The sequence below is a fragment of the Callithrix jacchus genome, chromosome 6 (genome assembly GCF_049354715.1).
Source record: "Callithrix jacchus isolate 240 chromosome 6, calJac240_pri, whole genome shotgun sequence".
NCBI classification, from domain to species: domain Eukaryota; kingdom Metazoa; phylum Chordata; class Mammalia; order Primates; family Cebidae; genus Callithrix; species Callithrix jacchus.
Genome location: NC_133507.1, coordinates 33,811,891 through 33,831,988, shown reverse-complemented (window position 1 = coordinate 33,831,988; position 20,098 = coordinate 33,811,891). Strand labels below are relative to the sequence as shown.

Below are 20,098 nucleotides of genomic sequence, written 5' to 3'. Positions count from 1 at the left end.
ATTTATATCTTTTTTTATGTTTTATTATTTTAGGTAGATTTTTCAGGCAAGTATGATTTATGCTCTGCCTGTAGCAACTGCCTCCTTAAAATAGAAAAAAACCAAACTGTAATCCGAGTGCATCGGGCCCACTTACTCCAAGCTTCTTGGGTTTGTGTTTTCCTGGGCCCGCGGTCACTCATACTGGCTCAGGATAAGCCTCTTTAAGATATTCGACAGAGTGTGGTTTCTCCATTAACAGTATGTGTGTAACGGGAATAGTGAGTCTGATGTCTCACACCAGGGCTGGAGAAAGGAGGAAAGGGGGCTCTGCACTCCGGCTGTTTGGATTGGGTGTGGTCAGTGTGGTGAAGCCACAACCCCAGGAGGCCCGGGCTCTGGACTCAGCTCCTGCCCCAGGGCCCCAAGGCCAGACCAAACCCCAGTGCAGTCACTCATGCTAAATGCCACGTCATCAACTGAAACTTTAAGGAAGCAGATAGATTCCCAAACAGACTAGTTTCTCCTGGAAATGAGAGGTTCCAGTCTACCCGAGTAGGGCTACTCTGAAACCTTTTCAAGGTGAAGGAAGGTGCCGTTTCACTCCTGGAAATGAGAGGTTCCAGGCTGCCTGAGTCTGTGTGAGGAGCATGTCCCCTCTGCTTCAGCCCTTACAGTGCAGTCACCTGAGGTGGCCTGCTGTTCACTGGTCGACTTCTTTCCTCTTACTGTTTTTTTGCCCCCACCTCGTAAAACCCAGTGTTCTGCCACTGCTGGAGCTGCTCTCCTGTTTTGTATAATGGAGGCTGTCCCATCCAAGAATCACAAATAAAAGCCAATTTGATCTGCAATTTTGTCTTTTGTCAGAATGAATGAATTTTGTAACAACAGAGCGCTGAGGGGGGAAGGATGGAGATTACACTTTCACTGTTTCCCTATTACGCCTTCTGTTTTGTGTCCTGTGTATTTAGTCCCATTCCAGAAAATAAATAAAGTAGGAAACCAGGAGAGACATGAAGCAGCCTGGGTAGTCTGCAGTCTCTCCCTGCCTGCGCTGGCTTCCGCCCCTTCTCTTTTTCAGCGCCTCCCACCCGTTCTCCCTGTCCTCCTCCCTCTCTCCCTCCTGGCCCCACCCAGCGTTCCCAGCTTCCCAACACAACAAGGAAGGTTGGAAGCCCCAGTGCACTGCCCCTGGGCAAAGCCCTTTTCCACAGTCTGCAGGACTCTAGGATCCTGGGCAAGCCGCACAGGCTCTGAGGGACAGCTGTGAGCTCAGGACAACTGGACTGACTTCTCAGGATTTTATTTCGCTTGGAGAAATCCGCTGTCACCTCTACAGCCTACAGCCATGTGTGGACAAGAGGGCTGGAAATGACCAGGGAGGTCTGAAGACGCCCAGCCAGCCTCTTCTGCTCCCAGCACTGGGCTAGGCACATGTCCCGGGAACCGGTCTTGAAGTTCCCTTCTTTACCCATGGCAGGTCACCCTGAAACCTTCAGGGAAAGACAGGCTGAGGGTGCGGTGCAGAGAGAGAGATCACACTGCCTCCCCCATCTCCCAGCAGGGTGTATAGCAGGCCACTTCTGGGACCCCAGCCCCAGATGCTGAATTTGAATCTGGGGTGCTGGGATTGCCTAGAGTGCCCCCAAGTGGAGAGCTGAGGCTAGCAGGTCCTCCCAGGAGGCATGGCCCTGCAGCCAGGTCCCTGTAGACCACACATGGCCCCGGGGGTCTGGGCACCCTTTGGACCCCCTTCGGACCCCCGGCCCTCCTTGACCCTGGATTCCTGCCCTTCCCAGCACCTTTGGGCCTGGCCGAGCTCTCCATCATCACAAGTCACTGTATGGCATCACAGCATGGCACACGGAGGGCGCTGTCCCTGCCAGGGAGAAGGCGGCTGGCACTCAGGCCAGAGTCGCCCTTAGACATTGACTCTGTTTCTTTCCAGACACAAGGCTCCTGGTCAATAAGAAATCAGAAAAGTATACACGGCCTTTTGACACTTCATTCTTTCAACAAGGATTGACAGAGCGGCTACTCCCTTAGGCATAGCACAATGCCCCAGGTTGGGGCTGAGACAGGGCAGCCTCCCCCTGGGCGCTCAGGCTGCCAAAGGGGCACTTGTGGCTGGCATCCAAGGTGCTCTGATATCTGGAACCTGAAAGCAGGAAGGGGTGAGGGCTCTGAGTGGGGCCTCACGGCAGGAGCTCAGTGAGAGGTTCTGGAGCCTGAGGAAGAGCAGGGCCTTTGGAGCTGGGAGGGGTCAAAATCCATCACCCCGCACACTAACCTTGGGCAAGTCACACCAGCACCCTGTGCCTCCGTGTCCAGCTCTGAAAAATGAGGCTGACAACTGCATTGAGGGTGATACAAGAATCAAGTGAGCAAATCTGGTGGAACTTGCCCCCAGCTCTGCTCGTGATGCGGCTGTGGCTCTGTGTGTGGTCCTGGGAGGAGGGCCCAGGTGTGGCTCCACAGTGGCTTTGGGTCTGGACAGGCCTGGTCAGAGCCCTGCTGCGTGCTTCGGAAGCTGTGATGTGCAGGCTGTGTTCTGCTCGCAGCAGGCCTCAGTGAGCCCTGGTGCGAGAGGGCCACCAGAAACCAAGCATCAGGCAGTCCGGAGAGGCACTGACCGGCGTCCCCCATGGCAGTGCCGTCTTCACAGCAGATCCTGTGCTGCCTTCTTCTCCAGCCAGGCAGCACACCTCGTGCTCTTCTCGGTGGGAGCTCTACATGAGATGGGACTTCCCCAGCAGTTTGATTAACCCCTTGTCCTCTGCTGGTCTTTCCTCCAGAAACCCACTTCGCGGCTGCCTGTGGAGCCCCATTCTGGCATCTTGCTGCGGCGGACTGCCTGAGGTAGAAGCTAATCCTGGAGAATGTGGATGGCCCATCTGTCCCTGCACCTGCTGGCCTGACACGGGGCCAGGATGGACACCTGTCCCTCCTAATGACAGCAGCCCCTTCGCCCTTCATGGTTCTGAATGTCTGGGTGCTGCACATGTGTTGTGGCATTTTGGGGAATGAGGGCAACAGCCCCATTCAAAGTTTTCAAAGGGAAGTGGGGATCTGACAGCGTGGGAGGGGGTGGAGTCAAAAGCCTTTGTTACTTGCAGGCAGAGCCTGGGAGAATCCACTGGCTTCCTCCCAAAGAGCATTTGGTCGTCCATAGCTCTAGTTAGAGAGTGCAAGCAGAGGGAGATAATTGTTTGTAGGGGATGATTCATGACAAAAAATCCACCACCGCCCACCCACAAGTGGGGAGGGGAGCGCCCAGTCAGCCCTGGCAGGGCTGCATAGGCATGCATGACGCTGTCTAGCTCACGCCTATACTCCAGCACTTTGGGAAGCCGAGATGCATGGATCATTTGAGCTGAGGAGTTTGAGACCAGCCTGGGCAACATGGCAAAAACCTGTCTCTACAAAAAAACAGAAAAATTAGCCTGACATTGTGGCACACGCCTGTAGTCCTGGCTACTTGGGAGGCTGAGATGGGAGGATTGCTTGAGCCCAGGAGGTAGAGGTTGCAGTGAGCCAAGACCGTGCCACTGCACTCCCACTCCTACTTGGGCAACAAAGTGAGACCCTGTCTCAAGAAAAAAAAGAAGGAAAGAAAGAAAGAAGAAAGAAAGAAAGAAAGAAAGAAAGAAAGAAAGAAAGAAAGAAAGAAGAAAGAAAGAGAAAGAATGAGAGAAAGAGAGAAAGAAAGGAAAGAAAGGAAAGGAAAGAAAGAAAGAAAGAAAGAAAGAAAGAAAGAAAGAAAGAAAGAAAGAAAGAAAGAAAGAAAGAAAGAGAAAGAAAGAAAGAAGCAGATGCTGGTGCCATGCCTGTATAGCCTGCAGAATCATAAGCCAAATAAACTTTTCTTTAACAATGAGTTGGTCACAGTAATCCTTTATAGCAACACAAAACAGAGTAATACAGTGTTCCTGAGGAGACGCCCTTCAGGTCCCCAGCACATTGTAGCCACCTGTCCTGGGGCAGAGAGTAGGCCAGACTGGGGCCAGATGGAGGCCGGTGGGCCCTCCTGAGCTCGTCCCCCATGCCGCATTGGTCTTCCACCCCTGAGCCTCGAGCCTCACCGTCCTCACACAAGTTTGGATCTTTATTCTGAAAGACATAATCCCAAACACTGGTCCTCAATGTTGAAATACTGAAGGACCCAAACCCTTAAAGTTTCAAATCCCTAACATCTAAAGTCTTGAAAATCACAATCCCAGGATAGCTGCATGTTAGGTGGAACGAGCGCCTTGTTTGTGGCTTTATTTGAAGACTGAGCGAGGTTGAAGGAGATGTGGAAGGGTGCCGAGTCAAGAAGGGATGGACCTGCGGACTTCACTTCAGGTGTGAACTCGACTGGGTTAGCGGACACCTAGAGACCTGGTAGACCATTATTTGGGGCATGTCTGTGAGGTGTTTCCAGGGATTAGTGTGTGAGTCTGAGTGGCCTAGGTGGGGAAAATCCACCCTCAATGTTGGTCGGCAGCATCCAATCTGCTGGGACCCAGAGGGAACAAATACAGAAGGCGAATTGGTCTCCGAGAGCCAGGACAGGCTTTTCTTCTGCTGCTGTGACATCAGAGTTCCAGGCTCACTGGCCTCTGAACTTGGGAACTTACAGCCATGGCCGTCCTGGGTCCTGAGGCTTTCATTCTGAGTCACCCTGCTGGCATCCCAGATTGACTGTGTGTGTAAGCTCTGTGTGTGTGCATATAAAGGTCAAGACTTCCTCAATAAATGAAGAGATGTAATTTTTGTACATCTGCATTTGTGAGAGATGGAAGTTCTTGCCATCTCTGCTCTTTGGGCAAATGCACGTGTGGTGGTGACTCATCATTGATTGACTTCGTCAAGTCTGAAGTTGTTGGTCCTGGTATGACTGCAGATATAAAGCCGGCTGCACACGGTTACCATGCACACTGGCATGCATGTATACATTCCCATTTTCACCTATTTCTTTATGAACATAGTTTGTCTGCTAATAACTCACACCCATGTAACTGTCATTAGTACATCAAGTGTTTATGCTTGCAGAAATATGTATTATTGCCTATTTTACTGTGTAAAGTGGCTGATGATGTGTTCTGTTGTATTTTCATATGCTTCTCAAATAAATCCTTTTAAGATGTCAATAAGTATCTTTAAATTTTTTAAAAAACATTTTCCCAGTATTATGTTTCCAGGATTTAGCTCTTTTGTGATTCTGACTTTAGGACTTTAGAGTAACTTTGATCTTTCAGATTCTTAACATTTGGGACTATGGCATTTGGGATTGTGTCTTTCAGGATTCCCACACATCCTGTGGAGACGCACACTGGCTCTCTGCTTCACATTTACAACGTGCAGCTCTTTCTCCCCATCAGTTTCAAGCCCCAGCTCCTCTCTACAGCATCTGCATGAGGAGCAGCTAGGTGCTTGCAGCTTCATGATGGCTTTGGCCATGGGCTGCCTGAGCTGGTGAGTTCAGGCAAGGATGCCTCCATAGGAACGTGCTAGCTTCTGCATGCCTGAGTCCTGCCACCCCTCCCCCAGCATAGTTCTCCCATCAGGGACAAAAGATAGAGATTTGAGTCTTAGGCTCTCCTGAAAGTGGTCATAAAGACACATGCAGTTCCCAGCACGTGTGAGCCTGTCCTACAGGTGGGGCTCAGCCATGGCTGGCCTGGAGGCCCCCACTTCTGTCTGACCACAGAGGAGGCCCTCACGGGCCAGGAGGCTGCAGCGGCATTCTGGGGCACTTGCAGAGACCACTCCCTCCCGCTGGCTGTTCAAAGTGAGGCCCAGGCTTTCTGGATGGTGGCCCCGGGGACTCCACCAGGCAGTAGGGGCTGAAGGGGGCTCAGAGTCCAGCTGGCTGCCGTGTGCCACCTGATCCATAGCCCCTGTGCTGAGCGGCAGGGACTGGTCCTCCAGAGAGGCCCAGGCCTGGACACCTAGCCCATTGGGCTCCATCTTGAGCCAGCTCAGGTCCCGGACACGATCTTGACACCTCTGGTCCTGTGTGCTGGCCAAGTAGGGAAGGCCATGGACGGTGGCCATGCTGGGGGAGCTGCTGGACTGTTTCTGCTCCAGAATGTCAGGGCCCCTGGCCTGGCACTGCCCGAAGAGCCCACTGCCCATGTCCGGCCTTGGAGGCCATGTGGCCAGGGGCTGGTCGTTTGAGCTGATCTTCAGGGCTGCCACACGGGCCGCACAGCCTGCCAACATGGGCTCTGCATCCAGAGTGCCACCCCCGTGACCTGGCCTCCAGGGGCCTTGGAAACACCCCAGGACCCCAGATGACCCAGGCTCCTTCTGGGAGCAAGGCCAGGCAGAAGGGATTGGGGTCTTGCTTTTACTGGAAGTATCTGTTGTCGACGTGGCTGCAGACTCCGTAGTGGAGAACAAGCCTTCAGAGCAACCTCGTGTCCCTTCCTCTTGAGAGGCATCCCTGGACAGCATGCTGGTCCCTTGTGTGGCCCCCTTGAGGGCCTTGCTCTCCCCAGCAAGCAGGCCTGTGGTGCCCGGGTGTGCCCACAGCTCCTGCCTGCTGGGTGCTGAGCATACTGTTGCCCCCCCTGCATCTGAGGCCATGCCCTCCCTGCCCCCCAGTTTCTCTGTGGGTGCCCCGGGGGCTCCCTGGGGACCAGGTGGAGCTGCGGGCTGCCCAGGGGTGGGTGGGGCACGGGGCGTGGGGCCTCGGCGCAGCCAGCTGACAATGCCCATGGTGATGGCAAGCTCGGTGTCACACAGCTTCAGCAGGCACTCCTTGCCCTTCCAGGAGCTCTGCAGGAAGCCTTGGCTGAGCAGGTCAGGGCCTGGTGCTGGGGCCAGGTTCTCCTCGGCCCCCACTCGGAAGCTGCACATGGACAGTGGCGTCCCCAAGGCTGGTCCCGAAAGACTCTCAGACACACACAGGTCATCATCTGGACTGGGGTCGACAGGTCCCTCGCTGGGGTCATGGAAGAGCTCATAGAGGGCATCCCCACTATAGCTGTCCCGTGGGAAGGTGGCAGCAGGTGTGCCTGGGCTCTCGGCCTCCTTCTTGTCCTCCTCGAGGCCTGGAGAGAAGGAGTCATAGTAGCCCTCATCACTTGTGGACACGGATTCGGGCTGTTCACTCTTGGGGGTTCCTGTGTCAATGGAGCTGGCTTTGGAGCCACTGCGAGGGTCCCTGCAAGGGCAGAGGGGCAGCTCAGCAAGCCCAGCTGCGTCCAGCCTGGGCTGGTCCCTGTCTGTCCCCTGGGGGCCTGCAACCCACGGGCCCAGCAGGGCGCGCTGCTGCTGCCGCACTGAGCGATTCACGCTGTCCCAGAACCTGGTGAAGTCAGAGGCTTCATTCTGGGCAGGCGAGGCCAGTTGCTCCACACTGCCCTGGAGGGGACCCCTGGGAACCTTGCTCTCCAGGCCCTGAACAGCCTGGGTTGGGCTCTCTGGGCCCTCATTCAGCTCCAAAGATGGCACTGAGCTCTCATCTGCAAAGACCTCCCCACAACCCGTGAGAGAGTCGAAGCTCTGGAGTGAAGCCACGTCCTCACACAGGGCCCTGCAGAGACCAAAGGATGCGTCGGCCAGGAGCTCGCTGTCCGACAGGTCCTGGCACAGGCTGTCCAGTCCTGGCCCCTCACCGGAGGGGAAGAAGGCTTTGCTTCGCCGGCCCCCAGGGTCTGACGGGTGCCCTGCAAAGGGCTGGCTCTTCCCTTCGGCAGCCAATGAGGCCAAGTCCTCAGCCTTGTTTCTGCGAATGTGGAATAGGTTCCGAAAACACTTCTTGGGCCTTTTCAGGGAAATCCTCTTCCTTGGGATGCTCTTGGCCACAGCCGGCACGAAGGGCATCTGGGGCACAAAGTGGCGGTAGTCGATCATGCGCCGGCTGCCCGGGGAGCCCGGGAAGCTTGCACTGCCCACCAGCTGCCCTGTGGCAGCCGAGGCCCTGCCTGCCCCAGACACGCTGTCTTGGGTCTTGCTCTTTCGCACAGGTTTGAAGGCGGTTCCACAGAGGGTTGCGGGTCCCCCCTTGGGGTCCAGCTGTGCCCCTTTGTTGGGGCATCTGTCATATCCTTGGGCACTGGAGCTGGCTTGGGGGCCCTTCTCAACATGGGGCCTTGGCTGCCCTCCTGGCAGGACTGACCAGGGGCCTGCCCCCTCCCTGGCTGGAGCCGTGGCTGCTGGGTCTGGGGGTTTCTCGTGGGAAATCTGCAAGCTGGACTTGATGAACGTCTTTCCTCTCTTCAGCTCCATGCTGCCAGTGCCCCGGCTGCTGTGGAGGAAAGCAGGAGGCACTCAGTATCACAGATGGGAGCGCCCAGAATCTGGAAGATCCTGACTACCGCTCTCACACAGCTCACTCTCTGCAGGGGCCTCTGTCCCAGGAGATCCTCCTTGCAAGTCAGGGAGAGATGGGAGCAGCCCCACTATGCTCACTCACTGTTCCTGTCTTTATAGACAACGGCCTAATGGCACACAGTAGGAGTCAAAATGAGAGCTCCCTGGGGCCTGGTGACTGCTGCACCCATGAGTGCCTGGCTCTCCCAATCCCCCTTTTAGCTCATGTGGCTCATTCAGATTCCCATGTTCTGTGTAGAATGCCCAGCATTCTACAAACAGCTCCTCAGTATATCTGCAGCATGTACTGAGGAGGAGGTATCATGGCCCTTCTGAGTGAATGGGCAGAGGATCCAATTAGGGCAGTTGCCTCTTTCATCAAAGCAGCTAAAAGGACACCCACATCTGCCTGCCTCTTGGGCTGAAGACAGCTGGCCCTCAGCTGGGGCTGTGGGGGCGTGCATGCTGCAAACTCCAGAACTGTGTGCCTGTCAGGGGAGGCCAGGCTTTGTCTACAGAGGCCATCAGGCAAGACACAGCCCAGCACCTCACGGTGCATGCAGAACATGGGCAGAGAGGAACCATGGTGGCAGATGAGCATGGGACACAGGATGGGCAGGCAGGGCTGCAAGGGCAGGCAGCTGCCACCTTTTGTGCACATATCATTGATGCATACTGATGCTGGCAGTGCCATCCAGAGAAGGTTTCTGAAGCCTTGTCTGAGTTCAGAGGGAAAGGGTGCTGGGATCTTCCCTGGGCACAGAGGTGGGCAGGTGGCAGCAGTACTAGCCACTTGACTATCCTGGCCCAGCTAGGGCATCCGGCCCTATCCTGAGATCAGTGGGGAGCTGCAACCATCTTCCAGTGGGTGGGTGGAAGCCGGGACTGTAATGAAGTTGGCGGTCTAGGACTAACATCTGACCTCTGAGTGGAGGACAGAAAAAAATGAGTCGTGAGCAGACAGGACTTGCCAGAGGCAGTCTGAATGGGGTGAGGATCGGGAACAAGGCAGATGGAGGCTGTAGGGGTAACATAGGGTCTTCCAAAGGGAAGAATGCCAGGGTTCAGCAACAGCAGGAAGAGAAGCAGGCAGGGAGTTCTGAAGGCCAAGGCTTGTATCTACACCAAGAGTGTGGGACAGTCAAGGAGGGAAATGAGGGGAGAAGGATGGGAGCTGAGCCAAGGTGAAAAAGAGCTAAAGTCTAGTTTTAAACATGCTGTCTTGGGGTTGTGTGTAGAGACCTTCAGTACCCAGGAAGAGAGGACAGACTTAGCCTCTCCTTTCTGTTCCCCTCACGGTGTCCTCATGGCCCTGGCCTCAGGCTGCTCCTTTCCTCGGAAACACCTCTGTCTGCCAGGGTCTCCACCTTTTTTGGTGGTGAGTGGCCTGAGGGTCAGTCCTCTGTCAGTCTGGCCAGGGAGAGACCGTGGTTGGCTCCTTTGCCTCTCCATAAGGACTACCCAGAGTCATGCACTCATCCCCCAGCTCCTGGCTGTGAGGAAGCCTGCAGCCAGCATAAGCATGACCTGGGGCTCTGTTAGCTTATGTACCTTTCACAACCCGCCCCAAGTAAGCCTTGCAGCTATCTACCAGAGACCCTGAAATGCTTTCTCATGAGGACCCAGGTGGGCGAGGGGCTGCCTCATAGCCCAGTGGCTATGTTGAGGCCAAGAAGATTGGAAGGGGTGGAAGAGCTGGCATTGCAGGAGCTGGCCGGGGTAAGCCGACCAGCCTCCACCAACTCCCACCTGAGGGAAGTGCTTCCTCCCCTTAGAGCAGTGCCTCATACTTTAGGTTGGAGGATGAGAAAAGAAGCAGGCACCATGCCAGGAGAGCCACAGAACCTGGGCTGGGCTCCAACTGCCGCTCAGCTGTTGCTGGTGGCACCCTGGACAGAGGGAGAGTGCCATGAGCAGCCACGTTGGCTTTTCTGCCTCTTGCCAGATGGTGCATGCCCAAGCCTTTCCCACCCTGCACCTGCAGACTCCACTCTGCACAATCCTTTGCAGTCATGATAAGGCCTCCCCAGCTCTGCTGGGCTTAGCTGCACGTAGCACAGGGCTTACTCTCCAAACCATGGTTCAGATGATCCTGGCTGGAGTCTTGGTTACACCCACCTCACCATGCGGAGAGCTTGGCCCATAACCTTATGAGGGGCCCACTATTGTAACCCCCATTTGATAAAGGATAAATTCAGATTCAGAAAAGTCAATGAACTGACCCAAGTCACACAGGTGTTAAGTGACAGCTGGGATCTGAACCCAGGTCTATCTGACATTCTATAAACCAACAGCTCAGACTCTTTTGTGGGAAATCTAAAAGTAGAATAATAAATCTGTTTTCATGAAAAATATTGTAAAACAATGAAAGTGAAGATTAAAGCAAGAAGCGTAGCTCAGACAAATTTAGAAAAATTATAATTGAAGGTAATAATAATTCTTATGGCAGGAAATTTGAGAAATATTCATTATGAGATCTCTATTTTCCTTATTCTTGTCTATGTTTTGGAAAAATCTTTTGATTGACATTCTTTTGGAAATAACTTCAGCCAGGCACAGCAAGGATTATTTCACTGTGTGCAGAATTTTGCAACTGCAAAAACAAAAATGTTTTATTTGATATAGATGTCTATAAATAAAATGACCAGCTCTCAGTTCTCACAACAGTCAACTGATTTAAAATCATGAGCAGCTGGAGATTTCACCCTACTCTGAACTTGAAAAATGATCCCTTAAAATAGTTGTCATTGCTACAGATGGCTGGACTCAGTGTCACTAACAATGCTAAGTCCACCTCCTGAGTTTATTCGGCACTCTGTGTAGAGACTGGACAATAATCACAGGATACAAAACGATGAACCAGAGGCTAAGTACTACTAGAGCATCCCATGAACTCTAGTCTGTGTTCAGTCCAGTCTATATCCATATTAAAATATTTTGTTGGAATCTGTCTTTGGAAATGTGTGACCTGTGATGGGGGTGGGAACTCCCTGGGTGGTTGGAGGGCCCACTGCTCGGCTGGAGGCAGGCTGAGAAGTCAAATCCTGTGACAATTCTCTGGGTCAGAGTGAGATTTATGTGGACAGCCAGACGCTGGTATCATCACTGCCTGAGGGCAGAGGCCAAATGTATCCCATTTCTCAACTGCAAAAATGCACTGTTTTGTAACCCTGTGGTTATAGACCCTGTTAGTGGAAGCCCTAGCAAGAAATGTGACAGGTCCACTCCCACAAGTGTCACATCCCTCCCCCAAGGAGAGCTCAGACCTGTCCCTACGCTCCTGGTGCCCTCTTGTCTGCAGGGCTCAGCAACCACCAACTATTCATTCTGGTACTTGATCTCACTCCCCGATGAGATTGAAAATCCTTTAAGGTCCAGGACTCCAACTATAGTAGGCAGTGAGCTATTACTTAATTAAATAAACTATTTTATGTTTGAGACATCTTAGCCAAATGTTTAGATCTAAGTTCCCTAAACAGGATGCAGAGTCTGAGATTTTAATTCTGTGATACAGTTTATGTTAATCATTTTCTTTTATTTTTTTTTTTTTGAGACAGAGGCTTACTCTGTCATCCAGGCTGGAGTGCAGTGGTACAATCTCAGCCCACTATAACCTCCGCCTCCTGGGTTCAAGCAATTCTCCTGTCTCAGCCTCCCAAGTAGTTGGGACTACAGGAGCATGCCATCACGTCTGGCTAATTTTTTTTATTATGTGCCTCATTTTCTAAGACAGGTTTCAGTGACACCAGGGCCCTGGGCTGAGTCTTTCATCTCTAAGATGAACTTGCAAATTCCATAGGAACAGGGACCACACAACATATTTACTTAATTAATTCTGTTACAAGGATGTGATATTTAAACCAAACCCTAAAAGACAGAAGAGGACAGCCAGGCAAAAGACATTGGACACATATTCCAGGCATAGAGGACACCCTTTAGAAAGGCCCCGAGGAGCAAAAGGAGAATATTTAAGGATCTGAAAGTGAGCAGAGCAGCAGGCCAGAGGGATGAGGCATGGAGATGGGCTGTGCACACCACACCCGGCTTGAGGTCTCAGGGAGGGCCGTGCTTTTATCTGCGAGCCACAGGAAGCCAGCCTCGGAAGGTGCATGACAGGGGCCAATTCTCTCTTTCAAAATGACTCTAGTTGCAGGTGAAAATGGACAGTGGAGACATGGAGGTGAGTCAGGAGTCTAAGCAGGGTTGAGGAGAGAGGTGGAGGCAGAGACTCCTGTGTCTACACCTGCCATCACAGTGCTTTAAACAGCACACACAGATGTGAATTTATTGCAAATTGGGAAAATGAAGTTATTCTACTGGTTGCTTTTCTACATGACTAACCCAAGCTTAGCTGCCCAGCATTTTCTTTTTCCTTTGAGAAGGTAATTCTGTGCCTTTCTTTCCTTTCTTAACATGAAAGTGTCTGGCTGTTTGATTTCATGGAGCAAAATAAAAACCCTGGAGGAATAAATATGTAACAGAAACGGCTTGACACATAAAACATTTGACTAATAGTTTCAGTATTTGTTATGCCTTTCCTGGTGTCCAGGAAAGTCACAGCAGTGAGCTACAAAGGAGTATATGGTGATTAAAAAAAAAAAAAAAAAAAAGCTTAGGCCCAGGGACCTCTGGACACTGGGCTGGGGGCAGAGCTATGGGGCAATAGCGTTCTCGGTAGTAGGCTGTCTTGTCCTGGGAGGGCTGGAGTGAGGGCCACTGTGGGGAAGGAAAGCGACTGTGCTCTGGGGTGGGGGTGGGAGTGCGAGTGGGGAATAAAGCAGAAATAGAATCTGCAGAAAGAGCACTACCAAGCCACCCAACCCCCACGCTGGGGAGACAAAGGGTTCTCTGGGGAGGGAAGGTCCTGGCCCACCTTCTCGGAGGGCGCCTCTGGGAGGTCCTGGCCTGCCCAGGGACAAGGAGACGGGCCTCACAGCCTTATCAGCTCTCCCTCAGTCCCTGCATCCGCGGGCGGAGGGTTTCTTCGCTTCACTAGCCCAGACCTAAAAGGTCACCGCCCCCAGGTCCCTGACTGCGCCTGGCACAGCTGGGTCGAGGGTGCCGACCCTGCTTTCTGCACTCAGCCCACCCATCGCTCCAGAGAGCGCACCAAATTTCCCAATCCTCGCCCTCCCCGCAGGGTCCACAACAGCGGGGAGGGACCCACGCAGCCTCTCAGGGCCTTGGCGACTTACCGCTGGGGACCGGCAGTGTAACAGGGCGCGGCCGCTACTGGGTCGGCCACCGCGTTCGAGCGCGAGCCGCGCTCAGCACCACGGTCAGCTCCCGGGGCCGAGCGCCGCGGCCCGGAGGGGGAGGCGCGGCGCCTGCACCCACCCACCGCGGCTCCAGGGGCTCCGCGGGGTCGGGCAGGCGAGGGTTTAGTCGCCGGAGGCCGGCGGGAGGGGAGGGCCTGGGCGGGCGCCGGGGCTGGTGCGCGGGGGTGGCGGGGGGTGCGCCGGCCGCGGTGGGGGCTGCTCCTCTCTGGCGGCGCTCGGGCCGGCTTTGTCTGTGCGTGTGGCCCCGTCTCTGTTTCTGGGTGTCTCTGCCTCCCACCCTGCTGCAGCTGTGCCTCCCTCAGGCGCTGTCGTCTTCCCTTGCCCCCGTGCGCACTACGCCCCCGCACAGGTCCCCTCTCCCGGGAGAGCACAGGTGTTGGAGCCCCTCCCCCTCAGCCCTCGGCGCCAGCCGCGCCGACCGCAAAGCTCTCGGAAGGGCTGGGCCACCGGGAGCCTCGTCCTGAGTCCTACCCAGGATTCGGAGCGGGCCTGCGAGAAGGGGCAGGCCAGTGTGGGGCTGCAAGGCAGGGTCTTCCCTTGGAGAAGGGACCTGATTGTATTATTAATGAGAAGGAAAGAGGCAGTTGCCCTGCAGGTACTCACCTTGTGGGGTTTGCTTGTGCTGTGCCCTGCCGCAGTCTTGGGGGAGGAGCAGAAATGCTGTGGGGACCCTCTCTCCGCAGAGCTGAGGACGAGGGGTCTGCACGCGGGGTTCACTGCCCGGGGCTGGGGTGGATTAAGTAACTCCAGGAAGGCTCAGGCAGCAGTGCCAGGAGTGTGGGGCGGGTGCGTGGGATGGGGAGGGCGGGAGCGCACAGCCGGTGCTGGGGAGGGACTAATACCAACGGGAGGCTCGGACCGAGGTGTGCCCAGGCTGAACAGGACTGGAGGACGCTGGAGTCTCCGGTCCAGGCTGGGACTGCGGCTGAAGGGAGGGCAGAGCTCAAGTGGATGAGGGAAGCTAGGCCTTTCCCTGAGCTTGGTGGGCTCCCTCCCAGTCACCGTGTCTGAGAGCCCAGGACACAGAGTCGTCTTTCTCCAGAGCCATGAGGCCACTCATCCTCCAGGCAGGACAGTCCCCACCCTTGGGTGACCCATCTTCTATTTTGTAGGTTTGAGCCCTGTTTCTATGCAACGACTAACTCAGCATGATCCCAGAGGCCCCCTCGCCCACGTTGTTGGTGGTCCTGACCTTTTCTGGCAGCTCCTGGCTGTGGAAGTTCCCTGTTTTTCACTGAATCAGGAACAAGGCAGTTTCTGCCTCATTGCCACATACTCCCCTGGTCAGGGGTAGGACTCTTGCAGACCCCACAGTCCTCCTTTTGCTAAAATTAATAAGCATTAGCTTCCTTTATTATGCTCTCCCTTCTTTTGCATTTAATGATCTTTTAACCTTTCTTATAAAATCATGTAATTGTGGGGACAATTACAGACTCAGCTTCTTCCAGTGAATGACAATTGCTCATTTTCTGCCAGTGCAAACTGTTTTAAGCCTTCTACTTTGTCATTTCGGAGAGTTTTAAAACACCCTTAACTTTCAGGTAACATGAAAATATATATCTAAAATTTTTTATTTCCCCAAGTTGTGGGATCAGATCTTCCCCAAGGGCCCTTGGAATAATCTTTTACAGTAGGCTACCCAGTTCAGATACCACTGAATGGTTTTTCTTAAATGTTATTCTAATGTGAACTTGCATTTTATTTTTACAATATACTGACTTAGATTTCTCACCTGTGTTTTCGAGCAGTGGCTGTAAACCTTTTCTTTCCTCGCAGTAGCTTCTTGGTCACTTACTTGATTTGTTCCCAGAGTCTCAGACCTTCTGGCCACACCATCCCTTGCTTTCTTGGCAGATCAAAGAGTTAACTGTGAGCACAAACAAGCCGGCCATCCACAATGCCGGTCAGGTCAGCTGCATTTGTGGGGTACTATCAGACCTACTGCTCTGAGTGGTTTTTCTTCTAAAATGTTCAATGTTTTAAAACTTTTTTTTTTAATGCAGAGTCTCACTGTTTTGCTGAAGCTGGAGTGCAGTGGTACGATCTCAGCTCACTGCAACCTCTGCCTCCAGGGTTCAAGTGATTCTTCTGCCTCAGCCTCCCGAGTAGCTGGGACTGCAAGCATGTGCCACCATGCCAGGCTAATTTTTGAATTTTTAGTAGAGATGGGGTTTCACCATATTGGCCGTGCTGGTCTCAAACTTCTGACCTCATGATCCACCCACCTCAGCCTCCCAAAGTGCTGAGATAACAGGTGTGAGCCACTGCACCCAGCCTTTTTCATATTTTCTAAACAATGAACAGTTGGTTTATTTTTCTTTATTGTGCTAAAATATACATGATATGAAATTTACCATTTACCACCCCCCCCCCCTTTTTTTTGAGATGGAGTTTTGCTCTTTTTACCCAGGCTGGAGCGCAATGGTGCGATCTCGGCTCACTGCAACCTCTGCCTCGTGGGTTCAGGCAATTCTCCTGCCTCAGCCTCCTGAGTAGCTGGGATTACAGGCACGCGCCACCATGCCCAGCTAATTTTTTATATTTTTAGTAGAGATGGGGTTTCACCATGTTGACCAGGATGGTCTCGATCTCTTGACCTTGTGATCCACCCACCTTGGCCTCCCAAAGTGCTGGGATTACAGGTGTGAGCCACCGCGCCCGGCCCATTTACCCCTTTTTAAGTGTATAGTTCAGTGACATTTACACTCACATTGTTGTGCAGCCATCAGTCTATTTCCAAAACATGTTCCTGACCCCAACAGAAATTCGGTACTAATTAAGCACTAAAACCCCTCCTCTTCCTCTCCCCCTAGCTGCTGGGAACCACTATTTCTACTTGTTTTTCTCTGATTTCAACCACTCTAGTTACCTCATAGAAGTGGAATCACACAGCATCTGTCTTTTTGTGGCCGGCTTATTTCACTTAGCATAATGGTTTCAGGATGCATCGTGTTGTAGCGTTTGTCAGAATATCCTTCCTTTTTAAGACTGGATAGTATTCCGTTGTGTGTAGAGACCACATTTGGCTTATCCATTCATCTGTCAATGGACCCTTTGGGTTGCTCCACCTTCGGCTATTGGGAAAAATGCTATTATAAGCAGGAATGTACAAATATCTGTTCAGGTTCCTGCCTTTAGTTCTTTGGAATAGAAACCATGGAAGTACCGTTGCTGGGTCATATGGTTTCTGTGTTTAATTCTTTGAGAAGCTATCATACTGTTCTCCACTGTGTATAGTTTTACCTTCCACCAGCAATGGAGAGCATTTCTTCATATCCTTGCCAACACTTGCTATTTGCTGGGTGTTTTTGTTTGTTGTTTGTTTATAAATAGTGGCCAACCATTAGGATGGCTGTGAAGTGGTGTATCATTGTGGTTTTGATTTATATTTTCCTAATGAGTACTGATATTCAGCATCTTTTTATGCTTATTGGCCATTTGTATATATTCTCTGGTGAAATGTCAATTCAAGTCCTTCCTCCATTTTTAATCAGATTGTTTGTCTTTATTGTTGAATTCCTGGAGTTGTTTATATGTCCTGAATGTTAATCCCCTACCCAAAGTTTATTTATTTATTTATTTATTTATTTTTGAGATGGTGTTTCACTCTTTCGCCCAGGCTGGAGTGCAGTGGCACGATCTTGCCTCACTGTAACCTCTGCTTCTCAGGTTCAAGTGATTCTCCTGCCTTAGCCTCCTGAGTAGCTGTGGTTACAGGCAGATGCCACCACACTTGGCTAATTTTTTTGTATTTTTAGTAAAGACAGATTTCACTGTGTTAGCTAGGATGGTCATATGATTTACACATATTTTCTCTCATTCTGTGGATTGTCTTGTCATTCTTGATTAGTGGCTTTTATTAATTTCCATTAGGTTCAGGTTATCTATTTTTTGTATTGTTTCTTGAACTTTTTTGGTGTCATATCAAAGAAATCGTTGCAAAATCTGATGTCACAAAGATTTTCTTCTAAAAGCTTTATACTTTTAGCTCTTCGATCAATTTTTAGTTATTTTTTGTATATGATATAAGGTAAGAGTCCAATTTCGTTTTTTGATGTGACTATTCAGTTTTCCCAGCATAATTTGTTGAAAAGGCTGTCCTTCCCCAAAACCTAAAATGCAATGAAAAAAAAAACTACTGTCCTTTCTCCATTGAATGGTCTTGGCATTCTTGTTGAAAATCATTTGACCAAATACCTGAGGGTTTGTTTCCAGGCTCTCTATCCTATTTTATCAGTCTGTATGTCATTGTGTCTTTGTACCACAGTGTTTTGATTACTGCAGCTTTGTCCCAGTCTACTTTTGTCAAAACAAAAAGCATTCAAACCTCTTTATTTTAAAATTTTATGTCAAGGCTCTCTGGCTTAGCTACATTTCTTGTTTTTATCACTCTTATTAACAACCATGCCCTTCAACACTGGGGAAAAATAATGAAATACAGTTTATTTGGCACAATCTCATTTAACCTATAAAAGGGCTTGGGTAGCAAAATGATAGGGTCTGCAACTGGTTGGACCTGGGTGTTGTCTACTCCAACAAGTGGGAGGACTTGGCCCTGAAAGAGCCCCTGGCCAATGAGCATAGATTCCGAACCCCACACATACTTGGCATCCGCACGCACAAACTTCCTCCTGTAACCAAGAGAACTCACACAAAGTCCTGCCTCTCCCTAATCCCTCCATTAAAGTATTTGCTTCTGTTGGCCTCATTTTCCCAGGATTTTATCACCTTCTTCATACCTGTATTTCTCTCTGGTCATCGTTGCATCTATCTATTCAACCACCCATCCACATCCAAAGTATTTATTTGGTGACTGTGACATCCCAGTCACTGTACTTGGCACTGGGAATAAATCAGATAAAAAGCTTTGCCTTCAAGGGGCTTAGATTTTGATGAGGGAGATAGGCAGTAAATAAAATAAATGCAGAATAAGTTGGTTATAAGCAAGTTGATTGGTTAGCTATGGACAAAAATAAGATGGTCTAAGAGGCTGGGAAATGATTAGAAATACAGAAAACCTTGAGGATACTTATAATGGCATTGATTATAATGCAGTCTAAAAAAGAATGTACCTTTCTGGCACCAAACTGGTAATGGTTAAATAAATCTTGATTATATTCATATAATGGGGAATTATGTAGCCACTGAAAATATGTTGGGCACCATATTTTTGAACCTGGGAAATGAAATGATATTCAGGAAATGTTTCTAAATAAATGATAGCATACAAAAAATACATACAATCTGATTTGAATTCTATAAAATAAATGTATTTAACAAAATGACTTGAAAATGTATTCTAAAATGTTTAAAAGATTGTATTTGGGTGGTATAATTATAAGTGGCTTTGTGATTTTTTTCTAAGTTTTATAAACCAACATGGCTGATATAAAAAACCTACACACACACATGTGATACACACACACACACACACACACACACACACACAGAATCATGCAGTGTATAATGGCATTTTGGTCAATGATGGACTGCATATACCACAGTAGTCCCATAAGATTATAATGGAACTGAAAAATTCCTATCTTCCGATGGCCAGCAGGTGTACGATAACCTCCCTCTTCCTGAAAGCGCAAGTGCCTTCACATAAATTAACTTTCGTCCAGTCCTTCCCGATGTCTTCCATGTGGTTTTTAACCTACGATTTTAGTTACCACTTGCTTTTCCCTACTCGCCTAATTGCTGTAACGATTGTCATGATTATTGCCATCTGCTTCTTCTTTGGGCCAACTGACTGCTCTTCTTTCTTCTCAACAGTGTTGTGTGCATAGTGGACGTGCAGCCACCATTGACTCATGCATGAAGGAGCATGCACTCCTGCAAAACCTGCAGCATGTCCTTGCACATCACCTCACTGGGCCCCTGCCACCCACCGAAGGAAAAGGCAGATGACTGCCCCATTGCTCTGAGCCCTACTTGCTAAGCAGATCCCTAATGTCCTTGGTTAAGCTCTCACCCTGCATGACTCTAAAGAATGAGGTGGGCCGGGCACGGTGGCTCACTCTTGTAATCTCAGCATTTTGAGAGGCCAAAACGAGTGGATCACTTGAGGTCGAGAGTTCGAGACCAGCCTGGCCAACATGGTGAAACCCTGTTTCTTTTTTTTTTTAATTGCATTTTAGGTTTCGGGGTACATGTGCAGAACATGCAAGATAGTTGCATAGGTACATACGTGGCAGTGTGTTTTGCTGCCTTCCTCCCCTTCACCCACATTTGGCATTTGTCCCCAAGCTATCCCTCCCCAATTCCCGCCCCACTGTCCCTCCCCTATTCCCCTCAATAGACCCCAGTGTGTAGTGCTTCCTTCCCTGTGTCCATGTGTTCCCATTGTTCATCACCCGCCTATGAGTGAGAATATGCAGTATTTCATTTTCTGTTCTTGTGTCAGTTTGCTGAGAATGATGTTCTCCAGATTCATCCATGTCCCTAAAAAGGACATGAACTCATCATTTTTTATTGCTGCATAATATTCCATGGTGTATGTGTGCCACATTTTCCCAGTCCAGTCTATCATTGAT

At 50.8% G+C, this 20,098-nt stretch overlaps 1 protein-coding gene across 4 annotated transcripts; it reads right to left on the bottom strand.

The window, feature by feature from the left end:
- Nucleotides 1-3,857: 3,857 nt before the first annotated feature.
- AMER3 (APC membrane recruitment protein 3) lies at nt 3,858-14,333 on the bottom strand. 4 transcript variants are annotated; one of them, XM_017973340.4, is made up of 2 exons: nt 14,166-14,333; nt 3,858-8,218 (listed from the first exon to the last, which is right to left on the bottom strand). In XM_017973340.4, the coding sequence occupies exon 2, from the start codon at nt 8,197-8,199 to the stop codon at nt 5,614-5,616; it is 2,586 nt and encodes an 861-aa protein (XP_017828829.3). In that variant the 5' UTR covers nt 8,200-8,218; nt 14,166-14,333; the 3' UTR covers nt 3,858-5,613. The 4 variants fall into 4 exon arrangements, with proteins under 4 accessions (XP_017828829.3, XP_017828831.3, XP_017828830.3 ...); XM_017973342.4 differs by having other exon boundaries at nt 3,858-8,215; XM_017973341.4 differs by lacking the exon at nt 14,166-14,333 and adding an exon at nt 13,479-13,830.
- Between the last annotated feature and the right edge of the window lie 5,765 nt (nt 14,334-20,098).

Bases quoted from the DNA above. Each gene is read 5' to 3' on its own strand.
- AMER3 (XM_017973340.4), bottom strand. From the start codon at position 8,199: ATGGAGCTGAAGAGAGGAAAGACGTTCATCAAGTCCAGCTTGCAGATT.